Source organism: Coptis chinensis, chromosome 7 (genome assembly GCF_015680905.1).
Source record: "Coptis chinensis isolate HL-2020 chromosome 7, ASM1568090v1, whole genome shotgun sequence".
NCBI classification, from domain to species: Eukaryota; Viridiplantae; Streptophyta; class Magnoliopsida; order Ranunculales; family Ranunculaceae; genus Coptis; species Coptis chinensis.
In genome coordinates this window covers 4,004,579-4,016,380 of record NC_141462.1, presented here as the reverse complement: position 1 = coordinate 4,016,380, position 11,802 = coordinate 4,004,579, and the positions used below count along the sequence as shown (strand labels likewise).

Genomic DNA, 11,802 nt, shown 5'->3' with positions numbered 1-11,802 from the left:
AACGCCAAAGAACTACCGCTTCTTCGTCCTCATACTCTCCCGCAGAACTTAATGATATATCCCGAACTTCCCTCGATCGAAAGTATCATCGAATCGGACATTCTAACGAAGTCTTTTTATCAATTACTCAAGCTTAAACCCTACAACCTTACAATGACCTACGTATTTAACAAATCGCACTTCAAAGAGAGGAATGCAAAGTGAAAATGGAAAGATAACAGCAGCAGAAGCACTCACCTGAGGAACCCTAGCTTTGCGTTTTTGCGGAAGAAGCAAACACAAAATACCTTTTTGATTCTCCCAAATTTAATTTTGTATAAACCGCCGGATTCGGTTACTAAGAAGTTATGACATAAAACCTATGCCCTAGCCCGCGCGTGTTCCAAGATATTGTCTTTTCGGTAGATTCAGGTATAACGCTACCGACCGTTTCTTCCTCAATCAAGCACGATTCATCGCGTGCAAATCACACCACAACTTCCCTTTCCCGCCAAATTGTCAGGCCACATGATTCAAAAGTTGCGCCATCCCAGTCGGATCGTCCACCACAGTTCGCTCATGTTCCACACGTTCTTCCATTTTTTCTCTCAGCAGAACGTTTCCCGTGACATAAACACTCTATTGAGAGGGGGCTGTGTAGGGGAGTGATATCCTCATAAAGTTATCATGCACGCGTGGAGCATAAGTTTAACTTCGGGGACATCAACCTCCAAGACCGACACGCGGAGCGGCTCCCTTGTGAACACACATGCGCGCGGCATAAGCGAACTCGGGACATCGACCTCCAAGACCGATCGCAGGAGCGGCTCCTTTCGTGTAGGTGGTGCGAACAAAGATGTCTCGATGCGATTTAACGCATGGGCGAGACGAGCGCATACTCGAATAAGATCACCACCAGGGGTAATCATTACCAAAATCTTACTTGTACTTCCCACCACCGGGAAATAGGGGCGACCACGCCAACTCCCAATCAGCACATGACTTATAATATAACCAGCCCAACACTCATTGACGATCTCCACCTTACACGTGTGCAAGAGACACACATGTCCCCCGGATTGATATTTCCTCAAGCCTATAAATACCACCTATTTGAACTACGTCGGACCTGATTCCTCTCTCCCCTAGAAAGAAAAACAAAAAGAGGATATCGAGGCATTTCGCTCATGTTTAACTTCGGTCCCCCTCCGAAAATCTCAACCCTCTTCCCTCTCCCATCGCAAACACTAAGGAAAACCAAAACTCTCCTTTACATACATCATTTCCTTATAATCCATCGCTTGAAAGCCACCACTGTATGTATTCTTAAGAAAAATTCACATCCTAGCTCCATCACCCAACAATTTTCTTAGAGACATAATATTTATACAACAAACCAGTACCCTCAATACAAAGTTTTGCAACTTCAACCAAAGGGACTTGTAACCAGACCCCAAGCCATGATCCACTGACAGAAGCCCCATTCGACTTAACATCCCAAATTACCAATACGAATCATCTTCTGTGGATGCGATGTGCAAACAGAGAGAAAACAAATAGTAAACAATGATCATCTGAAAACAGTAACATGTTTGCTAGTATTCATATGGCCTAACTATGGCTAGAGTAAATCATGTTAAACATCTATTCTTCCCAAAATACCTAAAACGCATTTCTCCCTTTTGAGACTAGCTGTGTGTAAGTTCCACATACCAAATTACCAACGCACAGGAATCCCCATCTAGCAAACATCTCCAAGTAGTCTTAATGGAGTAAATATATACCATTACAATGCACCATTGTGTTACAGATTTTCCTTAAATCAGCGAAACAAAAGTTTGATTTTAAGGCGAAACCAAGAAAGTCGAGAAAAATCCAGCCACTTACGCTTACGTTCTATAAATCAGGTATTTTCACTGGACCATGTGGATCGGATTCAATCCATTCTATGACTATTGTTGGGTATGGAGTAGATAATGGTATAAAATATTGGATTGTGAAAAATTCATGGGGAGCTGATTGGGGAGAAGATGGATACATCAGGATGGAACGCAATGTGGCTGACACTAAGTATGGTCTATGTGGGATTGCTAAGGCAGTAATATACCCATCAAGAAGAGTTCAACTTGACAAAATTCATATGTTTTTAATCATACTAGGAGTACTAATTGCCGTGGGAAATATTTAGTTTTTCTTCAACCATATTCGGACAAGAAATTACCTCAATACTATTTCTTAGTGGGTAAAATTACAGAGAGAAGGATTCAGGATTTTACTTGAGGTTGTGTCTTCCCTATTATGCTTCTATTTTTTCCCTTCTGCAATAAAAGAACACAGATACTTTGCCTTCATAATCCCTACGGACGTTGTTTCAGTCAGGGCCTTGATTCTTTAGCACCATTCTACAATATAATTACTCCATTTGTAGACTAATAAAACAAAAAGGTGAAAATTTGGAGCAATATGACGTCAAGAAGTGTAAAAGAGGAGCAGAGTTCCCTCCCACAGTCCCACGTATACAGTATTCTTACTAAAAAACGTGTCCCTACGAGAAGGTAGAAGTCAATACTTGAAATCAAAAAGGATAAATCATTAGGAAACTCAATGGCAAGACACTAAGCATCGCTCATACACTCTGCAAAGTGCAAACTCCACGCCCTGTGAGCCTATACTCTATCTACACAGCTACACTACAAGAGAAGTGAACTTTCATCTCGATTAATCTCAGACTTTCGCTCTGCTAAGTGAAAACCTGATGCCTTTCACTCTTCAAAGCCAGTGTCTGAACTTGTGTAAGTGGAATAAACCAGAAATTTGACAAAAGAAATGGCTTCTTGATAACTTGGAAAGTATCATGATCCTCAATATATTATCTGCCAAAAAGGGCCACAATTTGCCAAGGACAAACAACTACTTATTAATTCTAACAATGCCTAGGAGAAAAACTCCAAACTTGTCCTTTAGACAAAACACCTTTTTTCTTGTTTTTCCATAAATGACCAATCCAACTGCATTACATTATATATATCAAGTCATACTAATTCAGTGGTCCTAGTTGCAAAGCTGGATACCATTCACTTTACCATGTCCTGACACACCAGCAGCATAAAGCAGCGCATCCTTCATCTGCACAGCCAGAACCACCACTCCCTGATGGTGGATATCCCCTACAAAGCTTCTCGACGACAACCTACAACATCCCAAAAAAGAACCTGGATACATAAGTAGAACATAAGTAGAATGAATCAGAGTGCAATCTTAGAAAGCGCAAATGACATTCCATTATCAAATAAGCAATTAAAAGTGTATTGATATTCATTAACAAATTAGCAAAGAGGGCCACTTGAGAGACTGAGTTGGATTCAACATTACATTTTCAAGTCATTGATCCCTGCAATGCTTTTATTGACAATAAAAACTCCGCGCCCAAGACCGAATTGGATGATGTGTTGAGATGAAAATATGAAACAAATCATATCAGAACACCGAGGTTCGTGACAACTCGAGCTTATCATACTGAAAACTATCAGGATGTTTCAGTTTGAAAGCTGCAGTAATCATTTTGAAAAGCCTGGTTCTCTTTGTCTCATGCACAGTTATTCCACATTTTAGAATCATAAAATCGATCTAAGATCCATAATTCAGGCAGATTTTCATTTCCCAACTTACAGAGACTGATTCATACTGGAATAAAATCAGCCAACTCTGTCAACAGAAACTTACTCCAATTACAGGATTTCCAGTAGAAGACAAACACCATGCAAAATAACAACAGATTGTCTATATCTATCCATGCCTCAAATGCTTTTTGAAACAAAATTTCGCTATTTTCAAATTTCAATCTTTCCTTAGAGCACAAGTACCATTTGAAACATCCCCGAGAATTTTCTAGATGTAGACCTACTTAAGGTATATAAGCTATGGCATTATGACATGAAAAAAAGTATAAATGATAAATAAAACGATAAAATAATAAATTAATCAAATAGAAAATGTCTCCTGCAATTCTGCAAAACACACTCAGCCATTTTATTAATTCATTTTATTTTTATTTTTTCTGGCGTTGTGTATGCGACTACGCGTCGCCATTAAAATGCAATGTAATACACAAGTTTCAAGATGGTATGTATATAATAGAATCCCTACACCTTGGACCCTAAACTTTTATGTAACCATTCACACACTTTGTACATGCCATTATGTCATTCACTAGGATAATGAATCACAAATTCACAATCCCACATTGTAGTAAAGTTGTATTCAAGGTAGTTTTATCCTGATCAATCTAGATATGGTTGATAAACTCAAAGACCGCAAGCAAACAAGCATTTGAAAATTTCATAAAAGCATAAATTGTTAAAAGCAGGTACAGAGGCCAATAGGAAAAAGGCAGTAAGAGACAGTAGCAAACAGTGCAAACAGATACAAGTTGAGAGATCCCTGACCTTTTAAAGAAGTACACAGAGAGCCTCCGTAGCTCTAATCTTTTGTTTCAGGAACTTAGTGAAAAAATCCTCTGCATTTGTAAGATCCACACAAACACACCCTTCTCTGCATATTCCTAAAGTATGTCCCACAAAGTCCATAATCATATGTCAGTTCTGTCATGGGAGGTATGTGTTTCATTGCGTAAAACATAATATGAGGAAAGGATTCGTCGCTGTGGTCATATAAAACTGGCTGCCAGAAGACATTTGGTGAGCAGCTGTGGTTCATGAAACGAGCCACGTTCCCTGAATGTTTCACACTTATAACCAAAGATAATTGGGGAGCACGTGCCTCGTGTCTTTCTTCATCCAGTAATTCAGGCGCATAATTCCATTCAAAAGAGTCATCAATGTCACAGGTAGAGTCAAAGACATACTCATTTTCTTCGTCTCCGTCCATATCAACCCCAACCTTAACTTCATCTACTACTTCGCCTGCATACTCACAAATAAATGTACCAGCACGGATTGGGTCCCATGAGCGCAGACCCCAACCTCTATCATTAGTCTTAAAAACCTCCAATCGGACTCTCAGACCATTTTGAGACACCTGATTTCGGCAATTAGGATAGCATTTGCATGAGGGACCACACTCATGAATCACATGTTTCTGTACTACAAGAACACCATTGGCAGTGTGTGGTAGACTGCCACCATTTTTCATAACACACGAACAATGGGGATCGCCAGGGAGGCATGTGCTCCGGCAACTACAACCAACAGATGGACCCATTGACTTGATTGGTTTTGAGTACTTGAGAGTACGCGAATATGTGAAATGGGCAGGCCCCTTCTCATAATCGACATCATTTACGAGAGAGACAGGTAATTTTTCCGCACCTGAAGTTAGGTCAGGCAATATAAGCCCAGGCCTAGAACTGACATTATCCCTCCATTGCTGAACTGATTTCCAGATAACAAAAGCCTCAGGCTGCCCAGGTATTCTAAGCAACTTATACTTAAAAACATTGCAGCCTGACTTCCCTTTCTCCGGCCCACGACTCATGAACTCTGTAGAGGCCATCATAGACATAAATCTTTCCAGTAACATTCACCAGGTCCCTCATACCACGTATTATTCTAACCTCATTACCTTGGTGTAAGCTTCTCTCTAGAGCAAGATTACCCCTTCCAAGCTTTTGATCACCTGCTTCCTTTTCCTTCTTGTCTTTCCTCTTAGATACCCCGCCCTGACCACTATAAATCAGCACATCCTTATCTTGACACATCATCCTCATACCCTCCAGGCGATACAATGCTTACAGCCACAGGTTCTTCTTCACGGTCAAACTTGAGATTCATGTAGTCGATCCCAGCCATACTTGGAGCATGTAATCCAACCAAACACATCTCAATTCTGAAAAAGAAGATGCCCCCAATCTCAATCCCAGGAACAGCTCCAATCCTTTTCCTTGTATTCGCTCGAATCCCATTGTTCATCAATGCTGTACTAGCTCTTAAATCAGCCCGTTTATTACCACAACTTGTTTCCTTAGCATCTTCAAGCTGAGAGAACCTCCGTCTAAGCGCATCAAATTTCATCCGAACTTCCCCAACCGATTCAACATCACCATCTGCCGGTGCAAAAAACGTAATCTCGTCATTTCTCTTAACTTTCTTATGCGACTTCCCCTTCTGCACTCCATTACTAGTCCCTTCTCCAACACTACTAGAAACATTAACTAGAGAAGGCGATCTGGCAGGATTAACTCTATGCCCACTTTGCATTTCATCAAACTTTCACATATTATCACTCCACCCATTATCTCCAGATTCCTCCCTTCCACAACTATTACCCTGACCACCATCTACCAACTTATTCTTAAACTTATTACTAGACGGGCCAGCAGTACCAAAAGGCGGTCGAGGTTGAGGAGGCGGTGTAGTTCCAAATGGAGCAATTTGCTGAATTGGTGGTTGTTGTTGAAAAGGAGTTTGACTCTGGGGTTGGTCATTAGTATTGTAAAATGGGCAAAATGGATTATACCCATTCGGAACAGGTCCAAAAGGCGGCGCACAAACAAAAGGGGATGATGTTTGTGATGACAAATTAGGTGGAGATGGAAATAATGGTGCTAATGTTCTTAAAGGCTTTCCATCAAGTACTTTAGATTTATCATAACAACCAGATGAAGTATTATTATTATTCATGGCCTTCTTTTCAACAACAACAACAATAGTAATAATTAACTAAAATAAAATAAGTTTACCTAATAAGTAATTGAATTGAAGTTAGGGTTTGTGAATTTCTACTTTGAATCACTTTTCTCTCTCTCTCTTTGAACGCAGAGCGCACTATGTGTGAGTTTTCATTTTTATTTTTTTATTTTATTATTATATTTTGGTTCTTGATGTTTGAGCTTTGGACAAACGTTTGATTTTAAGGCGAAACCAAGAAAGTCAAGGAAAATCCAGCCACTTACGCTTACAGAACTATTACGCTACATTAACATGCAAACTCAACATATCCAAAAATGAAGAAAAACAATTCCAACACTCACACAGAGAGCACAATATAACATCATCACCATGTTACTAATCAAAACAAACAAGACAATACAATTAACACCCATCGAAATTCCAATCGATAATTCAACATTTTCCATATAATTAAAAAGCACAATAATCCACCATTACTACATCATTGAATAATAATTCACGTTCAACATAATTTAAACCATAATAACTTACCATTACTACATCATTAATTTAAAAACCCGAAATTCATCAAACTACTAACATAACAAAAGACCAACAAACAAAACCCAATATCTCCCAACCCAACATTACCTTCAAAACATAAAATCACTCCCCACCAGCCGATTTCCCCTCCCCCCTCTTCGACACACTAGCCCCACCACAACACCCACCACCATGATGATGATGACCATGCCCATGTCCATGTCCGTGACCATGCCCATGATTCTGCTTCCCCTTCAACATCTTCCTCATATCATAAGCATCTTCCCCATCAGCATAATACTTAGCCTCAATATCATGAATCTTATAACCCAACGTCTCCGTATACAAATTAAACGCAGCCCTATTACTTCTCCTAACATGTAAACTAACATACTCAGCACCAAACACTTCACCCATTGCATTCTGTGCCGCTGTCATTAACTTGGTAGCCAACCCAAGTTTCCTATGTGTCCTAACAACAGCTAAGGAAGTAATATGTCCATGACACTCAGTACTCTCTTCTTCCATTTTAGCTAATACATATCCTACAATTTTCCCACCGTAATCTTCTGCCACGTACAGAAGTTGTGGCCATGATAATATGTGGTAGAAATAGTATTTCATTTGGTAGTTTTCCGGTAAGCAGAGTAGATTGCATGCTTGCATTGCTAGTAAATCGTCTATTGTTGCTTGACGTATGCACACCATTTTTCTAGGGTTAGGGTTTTGATTTGAGGATTTGTCTCGATTTTTTTTGTTTGAATGGAAAAATAGAGAAAGTTGTGTGTTTTAAAGTGGGCTTTTTAGGTCGGACTGGGCCGAGATATAGACTTTTGGGTTGGGCTGGGCCTGGATAGACTTTTGGGTACATACCGACTAGTGAGGGAATCTCCAATGGGGGGGGGGGGGTGTAAACCGTATAGAGTGGAAATTTTATACTCCAAATGTCAAAAAACTCTTTCCAATGGGAGTGTTATAGCGTAGGTAATAGAGTATTAGTTGATAGAGAGGGTGGGGAATTCCCCCTCTCGCTATCAGCTAATAAAAAGCCCGGGCGACACTTGAACATACGTCTGAGTAAAAAAAAATTCGGACGTTACTTGGAGTGTCGTCTCTATCTATTTCTAAAGAGGGACACTTGAAAATTTGAAAATTTTAAACTCGGACGACACTTGAAGTGACGTCCGACTTTAATTTAAAGAGAGACGTCACTTTAAGTGTCATCCGAGTTTAAAATTGAATTTTTTTACACTTTTCCATTGGGAACAATAGAGAGTGGATATTTATGAACTCTACAATAATTTACAATTGGAGTTGTAAAATCCTAATGACACCTATGTGGCGCCTATGTGGAGGTGTAATTTTACACCCTTTATTGGAGATGCCCTTAGTAATTTAGCATGGGAACATAGAGAATGTGGTGAAGTAGTGCCCAATTTATGCAAGAACCAAGGTCATCACGAAAGGGTGACTGTGCAAGTAATTGTTTATGATTGGATCAAATTCCAATAATATTTTTCCATGATGATGGCACACAAAATGAAACAATTTAGTTTACTTAAGAGAATCATATTGAAACAAATTAGAAAACTGAATGAACTAATAATCAACAGAATCACGTTCTCGTGAATGGGATAACAGTAGCAGTAGGTAATATAGTGTAATACACATTGTGAGATCATCAAAATCTCCACATAAGTCGATGAATCTGGTAGTTTTCCACTACAAGACGGCGTAGCCCTGAGGGAAACAGGCTTTGGACAGACTTGTTTGCGACGCTAATCATCAACTCACAAAGACGATACAACGGATGAGAATCACCCCAATGTGCTTTTTGAGGAGTAACCAACGACCGTACCATATAATAATAAGCATCTTCACCGTGCTCCTCAGTCTTACAAATCTCGTAACCAAACTTCTTCGTATATAAATTAAGCGCAGGGCTATTATTTGTCCTACAATGTAACGCAACTTTTTCAACAGAATACACTTGTTCCATTGCATTCTGTGCAACTGTCATTAATTTCGTTGCTAACCCGAGTTTTCTATGAGTTCGTAGAACAGCTAGTGATTGAATGTATCCTTGCAGACGACATCCACTACCTTCTTCTTCTTCCTCCTCCTCTTCTTCTCCTTCTTTTTTTTTTTCTTCTTCTTCTTCTTCTTCTTCGTCATCTTCATCTTCATATAATAGATCATCATCATAATCTTCTTCGCCATCTTCATCTTCATATAATAGATCATCATCATCTTCTTCGTCATCTTCATCTTCATATAATATAACTAATACATAACCTACTATTTTCCCGCCGTAATCTTCTGCTACGTAAGAAAGTTGGGGCCATGAGAGTATGATGTCGAAATAGTCTTTCATTGGGTAGTTTTCGGGTAAGCAGAGTAGATTGCATGCTTGCATTCCTAGTACATCGTCTATTGTTGCTTGACGTATGCACACCATTGCTAGTACTCTTAGTAGAGACGGGATGATCCGGCCTTAGCCTAATCTACCAAGTAAAAAATGGAGAAGTTTACAAATCAAGACAAAAAACAAATAGAATATACAATCACTCACCAATAGGCCTAGATAAAATCACGCAATTGAACTCATAAAATTTCGCTACAAAATTGAAACTCACTAAGTAGCTCTCACAGTGGGGTATATATAGCCCATCACCCATGTCAAGCACGTATGGGATACAATCAGTTTATGATACCAATTCCAACTTTTAAACAAATTTGGAGTACCAAAAGAGCGAAACTGTGTGAAACATATATCAAATGGTTTCCTAAAACCAAACAACATACCTGGGCTGTGCGTGTTTGATGTTTCTAATTGGATTTGGAAATAGTCAAATCAATTACCCAATATAAGAAAATAGTCCAGAGGACCAATTTCGGGCCGAAATCACTCTCTAAAACAATCTTTTTTCAAAATCACTTACAATGACAATTTTCGGGTGAAAATAATCTAGAAAACCAAATAGCCTATATTTGAAATAAATGGTTTCCAATTTTACCCTTTCTCTCGTTTTGGTATGATCAATATATGATTGTTCATATCTTATGTTGATGTATCATACTGTAATAGGTGTTCTGACTGTTCATACATTATGTTGAGGTATGAACAACAATTGTTCATAGCTCATGTTGAAGAATGAACAATATTGATATATGAATAGTGATTGTTCATACCTCAAATATGTATACATCGGGTCGTTTATTATTTTGTACAAAAGGTATAAATGACTTTACATCTACCTGAGCCGTTTTTTATTTCGTATCAAGAATATATTTGACTTTTTATATATCGGGTCCTTGTGAGTGATTAAAAAATGTGGTTTTAATTGAGAGTGATTTTTACTTTTGTTTTGTCCTTAAGAGTTACTCTCTGTTACTCAATGTACATGTTTGCCATATATACCAACAGTTGGAGATATAAGGATTTTGGCCGCTGAAACACTTGAAACGTACGTGTATCGATCACTACACTACTTGAGTTCAAATTATAACCAGAAAAAATTATACAAATTTCAACGAATATGAAACTAACACAACTATACTTGCCAAAAACCATACTTGCCTAGTTATTGTCGCAATTAGTGGTGATTGAGATTTGTCCTCAATCGAGGTGAATTAATGTTTGGGACTTTGGGCTGAAGTTTTCTTTGATGTGCCCCAAAAAAGACCTTGATAAAAGACTTACCTGTCTGCAAGCTAAACTAATCCTTCCAAAGAACTGAAGCTTGAACACAACTATCGAACTGAGCAACAACAACAATCGGAACCATATTCGACGAAAGTAATGATGTGTTGATGATGGATTGATGGAGAGATGAAATGAAGTGATGACGAGAGAGGAAGAATCATATTATGTTTTCCCGCGATCTCACCAACGTAACATCTAACATCTAAACCGTTGATTTTTTACTTTAGATATAATTTCATTTCACGTGCAAGTTATGATAAGGGTAAACATGCCATTTTATAACATACATACGGGGCAGTTAAAAAAGAGCGCGAGTACGTCCTTCAAGAGAAAATTTATTGTTTGGAAAAGAAAAGAAAAAGTTAAACTTACAAGGAACATGAACAGCAAAACAATTACATACACGAAAGAGATATCTACAAAAAATGAGAAAATTACACAAATTCAATTTAGTCACTCACTCACTCCACTACAAGGAACAAAAAGCTACAAAATCAATATACTTTTATGTTGTGTTATTTTGAATAAAACAAGAGGTGAACTTGGGCTTGGGCTTGGGCTCTCTTTGATCCCTTATCTTCTTTTTGGTAGACCATTTTTTCTTTTAAACTGTTTCCGGATAAGTTTGGAAACGAATTGGATATGGATTGGGAAACGGATGTGATAGACTTGTAGAATCCAATTCTTATCGAAACTGGATCGGCTGCCCTATCCGGATCTACTAAGTGCTCCACATTTTCCTCTATAAATACTCCTAGAGCAAAGCAGCCTAATAAAGGGTGCAAAACTATTTTCTATACTAAGTTGAGGGCTTTCATAAGATCGAATCGTGGTTCTTCTTTTCTTCTTTGGTTTATCTGCAGATAAACAAAGGAGAGTCTATCCTGGCTGTTGTATCCGGAGGTTGACGCTTTTGCGAGATAAAGAGGAACGACGCTAAAAACAACC

The 11,802-nt window shown here is 38.6% G+C and overlaps 1 protein-coding gene and 1 pseudogene across 3 annotated transcripts; both read right to left on the bottom strand.

The window, feature by feature from the left end:
* Positions 1-2,792: 2,792 nt before the first annotated feature.
* Positions 2,793-6,734, bottom strand: LOC147485334 (histone-lysine N-methyltransferase, H3 lysine-9 specific SUVH1-like; annotated as a pseudogene). Its single transcript, XR_015201344.1, has 2 exons — positions 4,425-6,734; positions 2,793-3,191 (listed from the first exon to the last, which is right to left on the bottom strand). The product of XR_015201344.1 is annotated as a histone-lysine N-methyltransferase, H3 lysine-9 specific SUVH1-like (transcript).
* LOC147485333 (Acyl-CoA N-acyltransferases (NAT) superfamily protein) lies at positions 2,793-7,946 on the bottom strand. 2 transcript variants are annotated; one of them, XM_086571404.1, is made up of 2 exons: positions 7,257-7,946; positions 2,793-3,191 (listed from the first exon to the last, which is right to left on the bottom strand). In XM_086571404.1, the coding sequence occupies exon 1, from the start codon at positions 7,854-7,856 to the stop codon at positions 7,272-7,274; it is 585 nt and encodes a 194-aa protein (XP_086427530.1). In that variant the 5' UTR covers positions 7,857-7,946; the 3' UTR covers positions 2,793-3,191; positions 7,257-7,271. The 2 variants fall into 2 exon arrangements, with proteins under 2 accessions (XP_086427530.1, XP_086427531.1); XM_086571405.1 differs by having other exon boundaries at positions 2,793-3,169; positions 7,257-7,928.
* Between the last annotated feature and the right edge of the window lie 3,856 nt (positions 7,947-11,802).

Excerpts from the sequence above, each read along its gene's own strand:
- LOC147485333 (XM_086571404.1), bottom strand. The coding sequence starts at position 7,856 with ATGGTGTGCATACGTCAAGCAACAATAGACGATTTACTAGCAATGCAA.